The sequence below is a fragment of the Rhinolophus sinicus genome, linkage group LG03 (genome assembly GCF_036562045.2).
Source record: "Rhinolophus sinicus isolate RSC01 linkage group LG03, ASM3656204v1, whole genome shotgun sequence".
Taxonomy (NCBI): Eukaryota; Metazoa; Chordata; class Mammalia; order Chiroptera; family Rhinolophidae; genus Rhinolophus; species Rhinolophus sinicus.
Genome location: NC_133753.1, coordinates 172366593 through 172387971, shown reverse-complemented (window position 1 = coordinate 172387971; position 21379 = coordinate 172366593). Strand labels below are relative to the sequence as shown.

The 21379-nt window shown below is 35.4% G+C and overlaps 1 protein-coding gene across 6 annotated transcripts in view; it reads right to left on the bottom strand.

Moving 5' to 3' along the window:
- The window catches only part of C6 (complement C6), a 65902-nt gene that overhangs the window by 28778 nt on the left and 15745 nt on the right, over positions 1-21379 (bottom strand). For all 6 annotated transcript variants that reach the window (XM_019748555.2, XM_019748551.2, XM_074328966.1 and 3 more), the window contains exons 6-10: positions 18749-18887; positions 13577-13777; positions 8694-8934; positions 4017-4139; positions 1061-1227 (exon numbers count right to left, since the gene is read on the bottom strand). In XM_019748555.2, the coding sequence (XP_019604114.2) occupies positions 1061-1227; positions 4017-4139; positions 8694-8934; positions 13577-13777; positions 18749-18887 (871 nt within the window). The remainder of the gene's footprint in view (positions 1-1060; positions 1228-4016; positions 4140-8693; positions 8935-13576; positions 13778-18748; positions 18888-21379) is intronic.

The window sequence follows — 21379 nt, the reverse complement described above, 5'->3', positions numbered from 1 at the left end:
GTAGACTTGCGTCGTGTTATTTATTAAGCAGCAAATGCATGTGTTGACATACTGAGATAGGTGATCAAGAGTTGGGCAGCTCAGGAATGCTGTCCTGAAGTCTCATTAAGTTTGAGTAAAGCAAACAAACAAACAAACGAAAAACAAACCCAGAGAGGATGAAGAGAGGTTTTCTGTGTTCTATGTTTTTCCAGGGTTAATACTGGCTTTTGGTGAAACCAGAGGACAAAATGGAGAGTGGGAGAAAATGGAGAAATGAACTCACTGGTAGGAAGAATTACAGTAGCAAATAATTCGTATTTTAAAACCCCAGAGGAATGACTATGTAATGCAGTGTATGACTTGTAAATGCCCAGATGAGCGGCTGGATCTCATTTTCTTACCATAACCTGGAGAGCTCAATGTACGTTCAGGCTGCGTGTCAATTACTTTTATAATGATTGAACTCCTTTGTCTTCATTTAAAGGAAATGAGCAGAATAGCTTGTTAGAGGGCGTTTTAAAATGCGGTTATGTTTTAGGCAAAACTGGCTCTAAATGGCATATGACTGACATGTGGGCAAAGTATTCCATCAATAATAAAAATCACCTTTTTATGTAACTACAACAAATACAAGACTAGTAAACTTAATCAAAGGTGATAGAAACACAGAGCCAAATAGATCTAAAATCCCATTTATTCCACGGAGCTATAAATGAAGATTTAGGAGTGCTCATCAAATCAAAAGTTGCAAAAAAAATATACAGAAATCAACTTTATTGTATACACGGACAGAGGAAGAACACTAGTCAAGGCAAGTCTGAGCAGCTCTAGTCACCAAATTCTCTTTCCTGAGATTTTACACGTGCTAGGAATTCTAAATACTAACCTAGAGAATGCTTGTTTGAATAGCAAAAGCAACAGATATGTAATTTAACAAAGGTCCATTGTGCATGCGCAGTGGAGAAAGACATTTTGTTTATCTTCTGAGAGGAAAATGGGAAAATAATTGTGTGACAGTTCCTTTGGGCTGCTAGAGAACTACTTTAGCTCTCTTACCTGTAATACTTTTTAATCTTACCTCATAGTCAATCACAACAGGATTATCCTTCAGTGATTCTACCCAGTCAGAAAAGACCGTCTTTTCTGGACCAGAGGTCCCTTTCTCCCATGCCAAAGCAGCTGCGTACTCACTCCTCCCGCCTTTCACAAAGGAGATGGACTTCTCTGTTCCCTGCATAATTGAACCTGCAAGGTGTTTCAAGAAAATTACTCATTTGTACGGTGTCAGATGGTGGCTGAACTTATCATGGTGATGACTTCTTTGGGTGTATAAATATTAGGTGCACACCTAAAAGCTAACATACAATAACATACAATGTAATATTGTATGTTAGCTATATTTTAATAAAAATCTTTAAAACAAACAGAAAACTACTCATTAAATTTTACTGCAAATTCAACCTTTAACGAAAAAGCTGTTTGCACAGGTGGGACAAGTAGATGGAACAGTCATGTAACTCCATTAAGGAAGCTAAGTGAAGAGCAAGAGACACTAGTCCTCATTCCTACAGGGAGTTCAATAATAGAAATGGTAATAACAGTGTGAATAGTTACCGTTTATTAAGCAGCTTGTATATGCCAGGCACTTTGCACGCATTGTCTTGTGTAATTCTAACAATCCTGAGAAGTAGGTATTGTTACAAACATGGATATTAAAGCTAGAAGTGCTCTGGCCTGGAACACAGTTACTAAGGTGGGGGTAGGGGGCTGAGATGCAAATGCACCCCAAGTGCTGACTACTCTGCTCCCTGCTCTCTGATGCCAAACTCCCACTTCTGATATATATCAGTATATGTCTTGGACCCCCGGGATGATATAAACCTCATGGCTTCTGATATCCAATTAGTTGACTGCTACGCTGGAGACTGGCAATCACAGAAAAAAAGCTGACAGAATGCTTTTCAACTTAAAGACAGGAGTAAAAACACAGCTAACCAAAGAGGGAAGAAAAAAAAATAAACCTCACGTCAAGAGTTGGCACAATGTTTCTTTAATCTACATAGCACAGAGTTTTATACAAATTTTCAAAACAATCCCTCTTAACTAATAGTGTCTAACTAATACTAGTATGAATAGAATCTGAGTAATAGGAAATTGTAGTAAGAAATAAAATCAAATGACAAAGAGGCTGGTGATATGGGTAGTGGTTAATGTCATTAATTTGATGTCTATTCTTCAATGCCAGGAAGGATCACCCTTGCCTCTAGTAAGGTAGTCTAGAATGATTAGAACAATGGATGAAATATTCTCCCTATGAAGAGTAGTATGATCCTTTCCAAGGTAAGGCACATAAAACAATACAGAGGGATATAAGAAGAAAATTTTAGAGGTTTTAGTATTTATTTTTCATATAAAAATAGGAAAGAAACTAGTATTTGCCAATACATCATATACCAATGGACAGTGAAAAAATATAATTGTCTAAAAATAAAATCAATACAGTTAATTACATACAGGAAAGATTTAAAGTAATTCATAAGGAATGTAGAGAAAAAATTCAGATATTAACAGTTATTAAAGATAATCTAATAGAAATGGAATGACAAACATAATTTAGTATGTGGGAATTAATGTCCCTGAAATATGGCAATTATATTTTGTCCTTGCAGTGTCTAACTTATTTATAACTATAATGGTGATATTTTTCAATGTTTGTTTGTCTGTACCTTAGCTTTGAAATCTCCCTTTTCATTTAATTCTTATATTTAATCTTTTTGTCTCTGAGCTCTTGATTTATTGAACTCACATTCTTATTAATTTATTTTATAACATGAAAAATTGGTATAGAATCTGTAACCATTCTTTGGATGATATTACTAGGTTATTTGTTTTGCACACTGTTCTTTAATATTTTTCCTTCTCTTCCTTTTTTTCTATAATATAGTACGAATGTATAGTTGTCAAACCAGTTTTCATTTTGCTTGTGCTTAACATGGGCATCTGCACATAGGCTATCTATATACTCTGATATATTTTAAATGATCTATTTATTATTACAGTGAATATTATATTTCTATTTATTCCTTGTCTGTCTCCCCATGAGAATGTAAGCTTCATAGTGTGGAAGTTTCTGTGATTTTGCTTCCCTTTGTTCTGAGCAGAATGAGTAGGAATCAGTCACTGAAGTAAGGGAATAAGAGAATTTTACTCAGAGGAAGGAGTTATTTATAATGGCAAGGCACAGGAAAGGGCATGACTTACTCAGGAGACTACTTACAGTTTAGCTAGGTAGAGGAAGAGAGGCAGGAACTTCTCTTTAAGGCTTTGTGAAACCATTACAGGTTTAAGGCAGGAGAGTCGCATGATAAGATTTGCCTTGGAGAAAATTCCTCTCACAGAAAATGTGTAGAATAGAATGGAAGAAGGCAAGATTACAGGCCAGGGACCAGTTAGAAGGCTTCTGTGGGAATCCAGGTTGGAAATAATGAACAGAGGGCGTGCCCATGGAAATGAAGAGATGGGGATAAGTGGGAGAAATATTAAAGCAATAGAGTGATTACACATTGAATGTGGAAGCTAGAAAGAGGGAGAAATCAAAGATAACACTCAGATATCTGATTTGGTTACCTCACCCTTATTTACATAACTCTCTTAGACCCTTATCAGTCTGTATTTTGAATGGTTGTTTATACATGTGAATACTTTGTATGCTCCTTGATAGGAAGGGCTGGTTTACACCCATCTGTACATCAGAATGCCTGATATTGGTCAGCCCATGGGAAGGATCAATACATGTTAATTAAATTAAACAACCTAAGTATAAGATAAAGAAAACCTTAAACATTTTTCCTTTTAGGTAGTGCTGATGATACTTTATTTGTACTCTCCCCCCTACACCACATATAGAGCTCTCTGAGGTAGGTAAATGAAATAAATGAAAAGTTAAAAACAGCACAGTCATGTGCAGTATGGTACTTAAATTACTGTCAGCCTCAGGACGCACTGCGTAAGCTGCTAAGAGAGAGTACTGTTACCTTCATATTTCTCGGACATCTTGTTAGTGGTGCACCGTTCTTCCACTGATGTTTTTTTAAAGAAAAGAAAGCGTTTCGTTGTTACAATCCGGACACAATTTTTAATTTCTTCCTGTGTTAAACCTAGGAAATGGAATACAAACAGAACCCCTGAGAATGCACCCTTGAGAATTCAGAGAAGAGGATCATGAGGCTCTAGGCCCTGTGAGAACTACCGATACTTGGTACCAGTCGCCATCTTGTCTAATTCCCATAAGTGCGAATGAATGATAGGTCTTCCCTACAGACTCAGTCCTTCACAGACCTTGACACAGTCCTGAACAGAAGAAATATTTATGAGTCCCCGCCATCTCTCCCTTTAACACTGGCCCTAAGGAGCACACATGGGGTCATTGTGGCCCATCCTAGGGGATCACATTGGCCTGTTGCTTACACACAAGGAACCTCAGTTTGCCATCCTACTGGCCACTGCCACTGTACAGCCCTGCAAATCAAGAGATGGACACATGCTCTGCTTTTGGTGCCCCACTGTTAGACCTTCTTTCTGGGCCACAGCCGATTTGATGTGATTTTTTTCCCCCCTGTAAGTCTTGTTGGTCACCTCTCCTTCCGTGAACACTCATTCTCATACTTGTTTATGGTTTCTCTCCCTGGCTCAGCTGCTCACTCCACCTCTACTTCCAAAACCCATTTGTTCTGCTCTCAGAAATTCTGACTTCTGACCTACAAATTCCTCTCTTCAGCGTCCTCATTGACTGTTCTCTCACTCTCCTTATCTTAATTCAAGCCTGTTCTTGATAAGTTTCCCATTGTCTCTAAAGAGAGATTGGTACTGCCTCATTCCCAGCCCCTTCACATGTGGGAGCTGGGGTGGATGATATCTTCCCAGTCTCCCAGTGCTGCTTCCATAGGATGTCTCTCCACAGTTTTATGAAAAACCCTGATGCTCCGAGGCTCAGGCCACCCAGTTCTAGTATGTTTAGTCCTCATTGTTCTTTTCTTTTACCAAACTTCCAAGCATCATTTGTTGAAGATTTTGTCATCTGAATCACTCTTTCCCACCACAATCTTGCCATTATTCTCAATGACTTCAAAATCCATGTAGATGTCAGGGACTGAGAGGGACACAGCGCAGGAAAAAAACAGGTCTGGCTCTTTGTAGGCTGAGTTAGTACTGCCTGCTTATCTAGGGGTAATTTGAGGACAATCAATGTGTCCCCCCCCCTTTTTAACTGCTTTCCAAACCATCTGACTTGCTACCTGAAACATCAAAATTAGAATCCAGGTTTTTTTTATGTTTCCTTAAAAATTGCCTTGCAAAACACAAGCACATAAGAGATAAAGATGTTAATGTTAGCTCTTAAGCACCTTAAAGCAAAGTAATTTATCAAATACTGATATTTAGGGTTGCAGGTTACGATAGGCAGGGAAGAGTGTGTTTAGAGCTTGAGGCACAGTTTGCTGTGATGCTGAAACTGAAACCTAAAGGTAGAGATCTCTGAGAAATGAGACTGAGTAGATGGGGTGGGATCTGCCTACTTCACAGTTTTCTCAATAGTTTGACATATTTGAAGAGATGCATTATAAGTTGGGAGTGAAAATTCTTGGTTTGAATTTCTCACGTTTGGCTTGTATCTTTAACTTAGAAAAATGGCTGTTTTGATCAGGCTGAATAAATATGAGTCATTTTTCTCCTGGTAGTATTGTTCCTATAAGTGGGTCAGTCAAATGTTGAGGCCATGTTAATAATTTGGTGCATCTATAGAACTTAAATCCTGTCTTTTCTTAGTCTTTCATTAGGCTTTTAAACTCCGTAAGTGAAATTAAATTTTATGTGTCCAATTCACTAATTACAACATAATTAATTAACCATAAGCTTAGTTAATTTCATTTCCTGAGGGTTAGAGGAGACTCCTTGAAGATTTGAATGAAGAATCCCTCTTATGAGCCATGGCGTTCCTCATGCAGTGATTAATATATCAAGGCTATATCAGTGAATTTCTGCACAAGCCTTCGCTTCCCTTCAGTATATAGTTTGCTGCCTGACCTCTGTCCACATTGACAAAGACTTGCTTGATGCTACAGGACTGGGCCCCTCAAAGCTGAGTGTCCCTCTGATGTGGCACAAGGTTGAGTATTTTGGAAATGTCCTCAGTTACTCCGACTGGACAAAGGTCAGTAGCGTTAGTCAAAAATGTCATACCAATAAATAGTGGGGCAATGAATTTTTCTCCTCAATTCAAGCAGAAAATTTAAAGTCCTTTAACCAAAGGAGTTTAAAATTACCATCTGACATATTATATTTTAATTGTTTAATGTTTTCACTGTATTCCTGAAATTCTTTTCACTTTGCACACTGCAGCAATGTCAACTTATATTCAAGGTTTTAAATTGACCGTGAGACACTGAATAATAGAGGAATGAATCAAGGGATGCAAATAAAAAGCAATTTAATTTTGTTTATTCTTCTTGAGGGAGACAAAATACTATGAAATATTCAAGTCATTTTTTCAAAATTTATGACAAGGGACATGATTCATATTGAACAAAGCAAACAAAAACCTAAGCTTATACTCTAGTTCCATGTTATGGGAAAGGAATGGAAAGAGAGACAAGAGAGGAGGCCAGAATATATAATCATCTAGAAAGTGGGCCAAAATAGGTAAACATACCTTGTAGAGAATTCCATTTCATTGAGATTTGTTTCTGTCTGATTGTGCTTCATCTTAACCACAATTAAAATTGTGCACCAATATTATTATTGTGACTCAGAGAAATATATATATGTGTGTGTGTATATATATATACACACACACATATATATATATACACTCATTGAACATAAAAATGTATATTACATGTAAGAATATTGCATATAAGAATATATGTTTTATTGACTATATTGAATATACATATACACACACTATAAATACTATATATATATATTATGTTTATATGTGTGTGTATATGTACATAGGTGTGTATGGTTATATATTTTCAATTTCCTATCACATCTCAAACTCCCTTTCTTTCCTTTATTATGTATATCTCATTGTCTGTCAGTTTCTTTCTCCATTTATAGAGAAAGAGATGGAAACTGAGAATGTTCCAGTAGGGAAGTATAGCTCATCACTCATCATTTTGGTTATGGGCCTTCAACTATTAAAATGCTTGATGGTTGATTAAAGATTCACATCATTCTTTAACTGACCTGATCTCTAAGCCTTCAGAAGATTTGCTCTGAATGCATGATGACTATAGCTCATCAAGTGGAGAAATTACTCTGTGGGTTACAGCAGCAGTGACCAGAATAATTTTATCCCAAGGGTGAGATAAAACCAACTCAAGGGCCAGAGATTTCCCCCAACCATTTTTGCTCAGCATTAATGTTGATGCTATTTTCAGTGGCAGAAGACATCAAATTTATCATGCAAACATTGCTCCCGTGGAAAGGATAACTGAAATGAACATAAAGGTTAGGCAGTGTGGAAAGTTCATCACAGCATAAATCTTTTCAATTTCGGTAACTCTGTCAGGTGAAATTTTTTGAAGACCAGCTTACTGCAAGCCCTTCTCAAAGACACGTATCCCATCTCCTCTCTTAGGAAGCAGATCATGAGGGTTCTCTGGTCATTTAAGGTTTGGAAGGACTCAGTCACACAGTCACATTAAAACTTAATATTTGCCATCTGAGATGTAAGAACAGAGGGATCGACACTCTATTGACCCCAGGGTTGGCCCGATAGGGTTTTTAAAAAAATAAACTCTTGGTTTCTTTTGTGTAAAAGTTACATGATCAAGAATTATGATTTATTTGGGGAATTGGTCAGTTGAGTTCTGGTTACCATTCTGTTTCTAACCATGTTCTCAACAGACACAAGATAGAATCATCACGAGGATCCTGTGTCATTTCACACAGGAGTCTGAAGACAAATTATTCCAAAGGTATTTAAGCTGTAACAACAATTAATATTGGCAATTTCTGATAGTTTTTAAGAAACCAGAATTTATTCATAAAATGAGGTTTATATTGTTATTTTATATGTAGGCAGGAAAACATCACTGATTAAGCACCAAGATATAAAGTTGTAACCTTTCCTCAAATAAAAGTGCTTCTCATTTGATTTCAAGCTTTATCAGTCGGTGCATATCTGGCCCTCATTAACTTAGTCCCTTGTCAAGTCCTTGATTGTTCTTTCATCTTACACCCGTGGTTTTTAGCTAAAAATCATTGAACGAAAAGGACTTCTAGTGAACTTGCTATAATTATTGTTCTATAACATTATTATTGCCTATAAAATGTTATAAGTAAATTATCTTTTAGAATTTACTTCCAGGACGAATTTTGCTTTCCTTAAGGTAATGCATGCATCTCTCTTTTTAGGTCACAGCTGTTGTGTAGCTTATGATATTCCCAAATGTCAGGAAATTTAGAGACAAGTCTGATGCCCCGTCAAAGAGGTTAAACATATTTATTTTTCCTTCTTTTTTGGACCTAATTTTCTATTTTTGTTTTATTTACTTGAGTGTGTACTTTTTGGTTGTTCTTCATATGATTTTAGAAATAAAGTAGGGTCTAAAGTTAATAAAAAAGAATTAAAACAATAGAGGAAGAGAAAAATGAATTACATGCTATTAGATCAGATTAGAAAAAAATGAGGGCTGAAGAAAGCATACCTGAGTTCTTTAGTTCCTCACTGCTAAACTGGTAGAGGAGGTCATACACGCCTCCCAGGGAGCCAGAGGTGAAATAGTGAGTCCCGAAATCATCAAATATCCGGCTATACAGAGCATAGTTGTATTCTAGAGGCAGATGGTTAAGTGATTTCAAAAAGACATCAGAAAGCTGCAGATCTTTACTTTTCATTGTGAAGTTTAAGACTTTTATCACTTTATGGATCCTAATAAAACTAGAATCCTAAATAGAAGAGGAGGAAAAAAAAGAAAAGATGATTAAAGGTAGTGAAAGCTTGAGGTTATCAAGCACTTAAATCTAGTATTACAACAATTTTAACTCTCTATTGCATATTCTCACGTACAAAATTATAGAGTTCATTTTATTTTCCAGTACATTTTCCTGAGATGTTCAAAGTGTTAAACTGATAAGATTATCTCAATAATGTAAACTGTGTGACTAAGACATGTGTTCTTTACCAAAAAGAGATCAATTAGCAGAAAAATAAATCTTTTTCTTTTGACTGTCAATCATGGCTGCAACCCTACTGAGTTTTTGTTTAGAAAGTCTTGCTAATGCAAATAATTGAAAAAAGATTGTGCAAATTTTCAATTGCAAGTTATTCATCTAAGATTCATCGTACCTTTGTTACTAACTGGGAAAAAGCATTTAAATTCTCTAGGCCTCAGTTATCTGTGAAATGTCACCTGGTACACAGATGAGCGCTATGTACCAGGTAACATTTCATGCCTTTTTCAACATAGCACCAAATAAAATGCTATGATTCAAAATTACTTAGGGAGTAAAATTAACCAAAATTATTTATATCCTCTCTCCTCCACCCCTAAGAAGCAAAAATATTTGTTCAAATTTTTTTTTTTTTTATAATTGTTGTTATGTCAGGTTATTTTAGGATTAGATAGTTCGTATTATGTCCCAAATCTCATTCTATTAAATTGTCCTTCTACATAGCCACGGAGTTTTATAAGTGTATCCATGTAACTGTTCTTTGAAAAAAATTTAATATACTTTATCTGATCTCTCAATTTTAGCAAATGGTAGTGTTTGAGTAATAGAAACAGAGAGAGGAGCATATTTTAGCAAAAGAACTTTATTGTAGCTATAATTTATTAAACAGCTATCATCCTGTATGCTGTAATTGTGGAGCAAAATGACTGCTAACACAAAAGAAAAACAATAATCACAAAGATTGAAAGAGTCATCATTCACCCCTCCCTCTCTCTTCCCTTTCTCATTTCCTCCTTTCTTCTCTTCCTCCCTCCTTCCTACCTTCTTGCCTTCAACATATTTATTGCTTGACTATCTCAGGTGCTGTGGACACAGAAGCGAACAAAACAGACAGAGTTCATGGCTTTGTGGAACTTACATTTTAAGTGTCCATTAATTCTACTTTTTAAGTTTAATACTTGAATTTTGTCACAGAACCATGGCTTGTGAAAGTTGGAGAAACACTGTGCTTTTAATAAGAAGTGCAAGCACTTTCTGAGTATCTGAAATGCCTGTTCAGATATGGGTGGTTAAAAATTTCCAGGTTGCTTTAAAAACGAAACAGTGGAAAATACAGTGAAATTTTTGGTAACGCATCTTAGCACAAGTACCTCCATGGTGCTCCAGAGGTCAGTGCATGATGGCTGGAATTGGCTATTTTACACTAAAAAATTATGTGACAGTAGGTTATTAACCATGTATGATCTATTTAAACATTCTGTGAGATCTTCCTTTAATTTAGCCATGTTTTTGTGGGTTCGATTTTGTAAAGTAAATCAGAAAAGCACTGAATCTTATTGAAAAAACTGATATCTTGACTTTGATACAAACTATATGCCCAACAAACATGTTAGTCAGATCTGTGATTGACGAAATTAACAAATAAAGCAGTAAGATCCATTGACACGCTTGGATTGATTTTCAAGTTTGTAGTTTTTTGTTTTCAATATTTGAAGACTAGGAGAGGTTGTAGTAGTAATTTCTATTTAGATTGAGATTTCCTTATTCTGTTCAGATTTAATCAAAGACAATAGTCATGGTACAGGGTTGAACCATCTGAAGATGACGATTTTGTAAGTAAAAAATTATTGAATGCCAGAAGTTTTACATGTTTCCATCTGATACTGTGAATAATCTTAAATGTTTCCACTTTGTGGCAAACTGTTAGAGGATCAAAAACAGTAATTTACCTCCAGATAAGGGTTCTACAAGTGTTCTCTAGCACGTTTGGAACATTTATAAACCAAATCTTATAGCAATTTTTAATGTCAAGGCTGATTTCATACACACACAGACACACACCTACATATATATATACATACATACATATATATATATATATATATATATATATATATATGTATATGTATATGTATATGTATATGTATATGTATATATATATAAATATGTAGGTGTGTATATATATTATAAACATATATAATATATATTATGCATACACACACACACACACAAACATACATATTTGTGATCCTGGATATCAGAATGAGCTAGGGACTTAAAAAAGAAGAAACCAGAATCATATGCCCAATCCTAGATATTCTGAATCAGTAAATTAAGGGAAGGACATAGTCGTGATGGTGGTAGTGATGTATTTTTACTTCCTAGTAATTCTGATACTAACTTGTCTTAAGAAAATAGTTTGGTAAGCTCAAGGGACACTCACTATATGACCCATAGCCCATTCAAACTGAACTAGCAATCTATGTTATAAAAGGAATCTATTTTATTCTCATTTTTTCATATGTTCATACCATCATAGCTGTACTCTTTTCATAGTTTGTTGAAATTATGAATAAGTGAATGAATGACTAAGCAAATAGCTTGAAATGTAACGTATAAGAATAATGGATAAGAATAGTGGACAAAACTCACACAAACTGATTTCAATTCCCAACTCTGGCATTTACTCACTGTAACATCATCACAGGAGCCACTTAGCTTCGTGGACTTTAGTGTGTGCTTGACACATTAGGTATTAATATTTGATAAGTGTGTGTCAAATTGAAAATAAATATATGGACTTTATGTGTGCAAAATGGTGTTAAAAATACTCTGATTATCTCTTAGCGTTCTTTTGAAAATAAATGCTTACAAAATGTATCTATAAAGTGCTGTAAGGTCTCATTTATATGAGTGCATTAATGAATGAATAAATAAAAATATGAGGGACACTATAGTAAAGGCAGGAGGAGCCATAAAATGGTGCCCTCTAGGCGTTGGTCCCATTGGTTCCAACACTGGTACCTCTCTCTACTCTTTTCACCTCCCTTCTCACATTCTGCGATTGAGGGTTCAGTCTCCACATTCATCTCTTTGGAAGAGCAAACACTACTTAAAGTGGTGCTTGTAGTGAGGAACAGATACTGTTTTAAAAGATACTAGTAAATGTCTAAAAATGTCTAATGGAAAATCTATCCCATAAATCATTTTAGAGTTGTAAGACATATCCAGGAGATTTCACATGCAAATAATAGGAGAAAAAGGAACAGATGAAGAAAGATTAATGGATAAAGATTTTATCTTTACATAAAAGAGTCCCATAAGTTCCTGGCAAGATTAATGAGAACAGTCCAACATTTAGACATCACCTAAATTTTAAGCATAAAAAAATTGTAAATTTCCAGATAATACAAAAGAAGGAAAATCAGCTCTACATGTGATTCTTTTCTATGCAGTAACAGAAATAAGGAAACAGTGGAACATAACATCTACTGACCATTAAGAGAAAACTATGATCCAAGATTCCATATCTAGCCAAGATATTCTTTATCTTTCTTGCTCAGGGAAAATGTAGACATTTTTAGATATACTCTAAGGATTTAAGGAATATATCTTGCATGTATCCTACTTGAGGAAAAATACCAAAAATATGACGATTGAATGAGAACAAGGATCTGAAGAAAGGAAAGATGAAAGGAGAGGAAATGGTAATGAGTGAATGGAAAAAAATATATGTGCATACACACATACTCATATATACAAATACATGAGTAAAATATCACACAAATATAAAATACAAAAAAATATAAAAAGTTGGAATTTATAAGTGTTATGTGAGGAATTTTAAATAGAGAAGACAAGAGTCAGAATAAAATACAAATGAACATATATAATATAAAAGCAAATACAAACCACTCTTTATGGAACATAAAGGTTTTGAACTATCTCAACAAAACAGGTTTTGGAGGTCTGTGATGATAGTGGTGGGGAAGTGGAGAGCAAATGTTTTCTCAAGGAGACAGTGAAAATGGGGGTTTTGGGGGCTATAGGTATTACTGTGATAAGAGAAAAACATAGGTATAATTATGCTTTATAACTAGAGAAAGGTAACTACAAGCAGAATTTTAAAGCTTAATAAAACTTCCAAATGACCAAAAGAATGAAAGGGGCAGTTCGAAATATGACAAACATGGCAAAAGTAAAGAAACAGGAAACAGCAACCAAGTGAAAGGAGTAAGAAAAATTAAAGACGGGAGAAAAATGATCAAGTATTTCAGTGAGTATACTAAATCTGAGTTGGGTGAATTGTCTTAGCAAAGGCCTCAGACTGACTGCATTAAAAGCAAAGTTCTGTTATATGTGGTTTATAAGAAATACATACACCTAAAGCAGTAAGACAAAGAAAAGAAAACAACCAAAAACACAGCCAAATGGATGCAAAAAGGAAGCATCATTATATACGCTACATCTAGAATTTTTGAAATGAGATAAAACGACAAAAATACTAAAGGTATTTAAGTATGAGTTAGAAAGACTTCTGTTTGATATCAAAACTCCCCCCTTCTTATTGCATGATTGTTGGAATTTGTATTAATTTTCAGAAAAGAGTAAAAGAATTAGAAACCATTTTTATTACCTTTTTGTGGGAGGCTTGAATGGCTTGTTTGAAGGCAGAATTTTGGTTGGAGGTCTGACTTTTCGATGAGGAGTAAAAAATTGGCACATAAAAATTGTTGTCATTTTTGCTCAAACTTGAGATTTGCTCATTTTTATTCTTTTCAAGAGGAATTAAATCCTCATAGAAATCTGTTTCCAAATCATCTTCTTTAGTTTCTACCTAGAGAAAAATCCGTATGAAATAAAACAGAATTTAGGAAATTTTGGAGCTACTTGTGAAGATATAATGCAGTGATCATTTATTTATGCATTCAATAAATATTTATTGAAGATCCATTTTGCTCCTGAGCAAGGGATAATGTTAGTTCCTGCCCTCAGGGAGTCAATAGTTTATTTAGAGAGAAAGACAATCACAGACACTTAATTGGATATGTGAAGTGTACTGCCAATAGAATTACCACAAATAACTATAAACCCAGAGAGACAATACCAGGAAAGTATACCTCAAGAAAATGACTCCTAAGCTGAGACTTAATGGGGTAATAAGCAGCAGGGCCTATTTTCAGTGTGCTTGTGAATTTGATGCCGTTTGCAATCTAATTTAAGATATCTTTCAGAAAATTAAGGCCTAGACAAGGAGAGGGCAGGTCCTGTCTGACCCTGCTCTGAAACCTTCTCCATCCCTTCAGTCTAATTCAATGTTGGGCATCAACACTCTACTGGCCATGTCTGCAAGGCAGAGGACAAGTAATCAATTGGTTCTGCCTGGTGGGTGGTTATCTTCACTGACTTGGTCTGGGAAGAAGGGAAAAAAACAGTGGGACTTGACTTACGCTGAGTAGACCTGAATTCAAGTACAAGTTAAATCCTTGTTATGTTTATGCTGGTAAGAAGCGAAAAATGGATACATTTTTTGAAAAGTTGCAAAACAAATTGAAGAGTAGTACTTCTTTATGTTAAAAATGTTTGTTTGATTTACAATAGAAAAATCTTTTCCAGTTTTATAATATTCAGCATTAAAATACACTGTGAGGCAAATCACATGTCACCATTAAATAGCTTGCACAATTAGTCAAGCAAAGACAAAATAACTCAGCTGCGAAAGTCTTGCTCAACAGTAAAATACAGAAGTTCAGTGTTGCTTTTCGATATTGCAGTGCATGCTAGTTAGCTTTTAAAATGTCTACGAATAAGTTAACAATGAAACAATACAATTATATTTAAATATAGTTGCGAATATTTCTTTATCATGTCTCTAAAAAACCCAGACTACAAAAATATTTTGTTTCATGAATTAGCTTTCACACAAGAAAAGATGTATCAGCTTAAAGAAAAAGATATTAACCTGTATGAAAAGGGGTTTTGGGTATCCTGGCCAGAAGCTCAGAGAAAATCTGATCATGCAATTAGCTTGGTGGGAGGGCAGGTGTACAGGTGAGTGGTACTAAAAATTAGACTGAACTGGAAAACGGGCCAGGCCTTGTAGGCCTTGCTGAAATATTTGGATTAAATTCTAAAGGCAAATTTTGCATGTAATAAGTTCTTCAAAAATATTAATTGAATGAATGAAAAATTGGGAGTGTTACCATCACATTTGTGTTTTTGCAAAGATCACATAAACTACATAGTTAACTAAAGTGAAGGCAAAGAGAGTGGTTTGAAAAACTTGTAATAAGCTAAGGGGGACAGGTTCACAGTCAGGTCTATGGGAGTGGTGGTTGGGTAGAGAGAAGCTGGTAGATTTGAAAGATATTTAGGAGGTAAGTCAATAGAAGTTGTTGACCAAGTATATGGTGGTGGGGAGGAAGGGAGCCAAGGATGGAAGGGAGGGAAGGAGGGAAGGAGAGAGAAGAGAGAGAGAGAAAGAGAGAGAGAGCAAGAGAGAATAGGAATGCTGTTTCATGAAAGAGAATATAGAATATAGAAAGCCAAGGCAACTTTTGAAAGGAGGAAGATGAGTTCTTCTTTTTTTTTTTTTTTTTTTCTGTGTGAGAAACAGCTGGTAGGCTCTGAGAAACTTTATTTGCCCAGGAAGCGATGTTAACCAAATTCTGGGGTAAAGGTTTTAATCTCCATTTTGCAGATTACTCTGAGTTTCTCCCTGAGCCCATCCTGACTATCTGTGGATCTTGTGGGCTGATGACATCCTGGGGCTCCATGTGCATTGACACTTTTATTTTTGTGTTTGAAGAAAGAAGATGAGTTTGTAGGGAGAGGCAGAAGACAGTTAATAGAGACTTGGGGAATGGAGGGGATGGGTTGCACCTGTTTTCCTGTGGTGTGAGGGTTAGAAACAGCCTGAAGTTGTGAATTTTACAAGGGATTTAGGAAGGATCTGAAGGATTGAAGACCTATGAATGTTTTCAGGCTTTGGGGTGCAACAAGAGGCCATGTCTAGATAAGCTGGTCTACTGGAAGAATCAAAGTGTAGTGGTAACCTCACTCTGCAGTCTACTGGTGACAGCAAATGCTTAGCACACAAACAGTAGCAAAAGCAGCAACAACAAGGAAAAGAGAGGATTCCTGACTGATTCAAATCTGGGACTGGTGCAGGAATTTTACAGTGACTGAGCTCTGCATTCAGCAGTTGGGGGATCCCTGAAGGAAAAATTCTTCCTATGGGTTTCTATTCTGACTTCCTGTCCAACACTTTCCCTTCCCTGCCTTTCCCTCTTTCAGAAACCTCTCTACAACTAGCCTATTATTTCATCTGTCCTAATAAACTCCAGAAATATAAGAGAAGGGAAGTCATATGTCTGCTGGATTTCTCCTCTATTATTTTCAATAGCTGTCTGCTAAAGGCATAAACAAGGTAATGTAAGATTCAGTAAGAAGTAACCCAATAGCTTGTGACCTTGGATTTGATCATTCTCAGATCTTTGTTTGAAGAAATACCATTACCATTTTGTATCACCATTACCTTTTGTAGCAGTTGAATATCATCTAGAACTCAATGATGTACAGGTAGAGATCAGCGCAGTCAGCTTCTTAAGTTTGGACAAAGTTTTAGAATTGCCTTGATAATGAAATGAGTCTACTTTATTCTGAATGGGGATTTTCAGGCTGTGTTTCCTGATTAACTTGCCCTCTAGGCTTGGGTTACCAAATAATGCCCGTGGATCAAGTGGTCTGCTGGTAAATATTTAACAACCAGCTCTCTGGGAGAGGAAAACAAAAACGTGACTTACTACAGCATTTGCCTTTCCTCATGGTGTATATATTCCTATTATAACTGATTTCAACCTACCTATGTGGCGCCTCTGAATTCCAACTTGGATAATGATGCCTAGTAGCAAATTATTACATAGTATTTTCATGATACAGATACAGTAGATGTAAGGTAACCTTAAGTGCATAGATAATAATAAAAGGGAACAAAATCATTGAGAAAAGATAAATGTTGAATAATTATCACCTGTGTTTTTAATATTTTTATTTAATTGTAAGATGATATAATTAATATTTAATAATGTCTGAATTTAACAATTTGCTTGCAAAATTCCTGAAAATTTACCAATTGGTTCAATGCCAGCTGCAAGAGCTGGCATTGGTGAACCTCACAGGTGACACCTTTTAAATTATAGTTTATGAAAGGTACGCAGACCTGCCACTTATTACACAGTTGTTAATGTCTTTCTTGATATTATTGTCAAGGTCTCATTTATCACAACTCTGAGAAAGTTCTCCATCTTCAATGAGCCTAAATCTCCTATTAGTAAGGTGGATATAAACAATTTTCTACCTTTCTGGGAAAGTTGTTATGGGAATTGAGTAGAGCACTATATGCAAGGACTTTGAAAACTCTAAAGTAGCCTATAAATGTAAAGTGTTATCTAAGCCCAAATTTGCCCTAATCTTAAGTGCTGAGCTTAAGTTTTCTTACTTGTCAAATTGCTTGAAATAAATGCTGGCTAAGAATATAGGCAATATGTTCTTTTGGAAATTATTGTATTTTGAAATGAAGTTTATGGATTGGTTGCTTAGGACCTAGAAAGCATTCTCCAACAGAACAGCAGTATATGTAAATGTTTGGGTTTTAGCTCTATCTACAAAGCTTATTCAATACAACATATCTTAAGAGTAGTACCATCATTGACAGAGTTTTTGATGTTATTATTTCTTTGGATGTCTCTTCTGAATTACTGTTTAGCATAACAGCAAAACCTTTCTTTCTACCTTCTTTGGAGGTGGTGGACCCTCTGAGATTAGTCTTCTGGATCTGTGGGGAAATAGTGGGTAGTGCCTTTACTTGGTCAGGGGTCACTTGTTACTCTTGTCACTTGTACTTCCAGGCAGAGATGGTTTCTTAGGGTCTCCCAAAAGGTGTTTGAATTTGACAGTTGGACCCCAAGGACATTCCCCACACTCATTCATATATATTAGATGGTGTTAAATTGAGTTTATCAAATTGAAAATTGCCAGTATTTATATGTGTATAAAAGTTGTTTTAAAGGAAGGGTTGAATGACTTTTGCTGGATTCATACTATTCATCACGTGGTCTCAGAAATCATGAGACCTTCTGGAATTCTCTCTAGCATGTCAAATTTGTATGCATGGATGTTACTATTAAAATCATGTCTTTTCTGTTTCTCTGATCATAAAATAAATAAAAAAAATAGGTTGTTTAGTTCAACAAGTGTGGAGCACTTATTGTGTGTAAAGCACTGGGCTACCTTCTGGGGGTATGTAGTACACTGCTCATTACCACTTAGGAAAACAAACAGAAAACCACATCAATTAATAAAGTAGGAAGGAAGGTGGGCAGAACCTTAGATTCATCGTGACTTTTTAGAAGCAAGACACTCTTTTATGTCTAAATATAGTAATCACCTGAGAGAACTAACTATGCAGGAGAAAATTCTAAATAAATCCAATCATCTTTCTGTGTGGTGATACGTTACAGCTGTATGCTCACTGAAGAAAGCATGGACTCTAGAGTTTGGGAAACCTGGGTTTGGATCTCTAATTAGCTACTTACTAGCTGTTTGACTTTGGGCAAATTAGTTACCTTAGTTTTTTCATTTGTAAATCGATGATAATAATACTAACCTCATTGTGTTGTGTAATAAGTAATTAAAAATGCTCATTACCTCTTTATTCTGTCCCATCATTCATTATTCACTTTTTCATTGAAAATTTAACTTATAATCACCACTGGAGTTGGAATGCCGCCATGATAGGCTGTCATACCTCAAAGTTGACATTTTCCAGATTGGCCGAAACACGGTATGGATTACTGTCTTTAATCCTTTTGACAGTTTTGCATATTCCTCCAGTGAAAGAGTTATCAAGGACTTCTCCTCTGGTCTCTCCTGCCAGAAGATGATACCTAGAAATATAATAATTTTCGAGAATTCAAGAGATATAGGATAATCTTTAAAGTATACCTTACTTATGTGAAAGAAATTCCTCTCTTAGACATTTTTGACTCATGACAAATGACTTGAACAAAGCCCATTTTTTTCTAGTCTATGGTGAAGTATCCAGAAAGGGTTGGAAGCCAAAATTCAGCCCCTCTGGCTCTGTTAGCTTCTCTTTATTCCACTCACATGGTTGTTCTGGGCTTTCAACATGAAATGAAATTTGAGTTTATAATTATTTCATAGCTTACAAAACCAACACAAACTTTGAAAGTAGATTATGAAATAAATTATTATATAATAAATGCCATTCTGGGTCCACTTCCTTCAGTATGATACAGTAAAGGAATTCTTATAGAGAGCTAAACATGAAATAGTAATAGCAATATTTTAATAGAATTGTAATAATACTACTGCTTTTATTAATAATGAATAATATTTAAAATTTATTTAACAAATGCTTACATGTTACTTACCATAAGTCAAGCACTGTTTGATCTATATTTAATATTAATATTATATTTATTTAATATTTCTGATAACCATGTGATGTAGATATAATTATCATACCCATTTTACAAATAGAGAAGACTGAAGCATATAGAGTTTAATTAGCTTAGCACAAACCAAGCATTTAGGAAATTGTTTGGTGGTAAATGAAATACTCCTCCAAGATGCTAATAGTTTTCCAAATTCTTATAGATATTAATATGTATTTCACTAATGTCTATGAAAAAAAGAAGTTTTGTGTTAAAAAGTTTGGTAATGCTGAATTACAGATGATGAGATAACAGAAAAATATATATACATCTCATTAAAAAATGAGCAGAGGATCTGAATAGACATTTCTCCAAAGCACACATACAGATAGCCCATCGACATATGAAAAAATGCTCAGTGTCACTAATCATCAGAGAAATGCAAATTAAAACCACAGTGAAGTATCACCTCACACCTGTCAGAATGGCCATTATTAGTATATCAACAAACAAGTGTTGGCAAGGATGTGGAGAAAAGGGAACTCTCATGCACTGTTAGTGGGATTGCAGATTGGTGCCACTGCTATGGAAAACAGTATGGCGGTTTCTCAAAAAATTAAATATAGAGCTACCTTATCACCCAGCAATTCCACTCCTGGGTATTTATCCAAAGAAATTTAAAACACTAATTCAAAAAGATATATGCTCCCTTCTGTTCACTGCAGAACTATCTAAGATATGGAAACAATAGAAATGCCCATCAATAGACAATTGGATAAAGAAATGCTGGTACATGTATACAATGGAATGTTACTCTTCTGTAAACAAGAATGAAATATTATCATTTGCGACAACATGGATGGACCTAGAGGGTATTATGCTAAGGGAAATAAGTCGGACTGAGAAAGCCAAATACCATATGATCTCACTTACATGTGGAATGTAAAGAACAAAATAAATGAACAAAGAAAACAGAAATAGACTCAGAGATACAGAGAGCAAACTGAGAGTTACTAGATGGGAGGGACGTTGGGAGGCTGGGTGAGAAAGGTGAAGGGATTAGGAAGTACAAATTGGTAGTCACAAAGTGGTCATGGGGATGTAAAGTACAATATGGGGAATGTAGTCAATAGTATTGTAAAAACTGTATAGTGTGAGATGGGTACTAGACTTATGGGGGGGTCGTCACTTCATAAATTATATAAATAGCTAACCACTGTGCTATACACCTGAAACTAATATAAAATAATACTGAATGTCAATAAAAAAATTAATTAATTAAAAAATATATATAATGTTCTTTGCCCCCAGTTCCTGGCACAGAGCTCCTAAAACCATTGTAATTTCCTAAGCGATAAGAGCACTAAGAACACCTTTTGTTCTAATACTTGGTCTTTGACCCTTGTTTCTGATATAGGGCTCCTAAATCCCTTGACATTTCCTAGGTAATAGCGGTGTCTTTCTTCCTTTTTTTCTTTTTTTTAATTTATTTTCCAATTACAGTTGACATGCAATATTATATTAGTTTCAGGTGTACAACATAGTGATTAGACATTTATATATATATATATATATATATCTTATGAAGTGATCACCCTGATAAATCTAGCACCCATATGTACAAAGTTTTTTTTGTTCTTAATGAGGTGACTTTGGTGGGCTCCTGGATGGGGGCTAATCACCAGAAAGACCAAGGCTTAATGAGAAGGTTGGAATTTTCAGCCCCACCCTCCATTCTCCAAATAGGGGAGAGTGGCTGGAAATGGAGTTAATGATTGACTGCACTTACATGATGAAGCCTCCAAAAATTCCAAAAAGTATGGGGTTCAGAGAGCTTCTAAGTTGATGATTACATGGAGATGCTGGAAGAGTGGTGTGCCCGGAAAGGGTATGAAGCTCAGAGCCCCTTGCCACATACCTGGCCTTACTCATCTCTCCCAACTGGAAGGTCATCTGCATCCTTTATCATATCCTTTTATAAT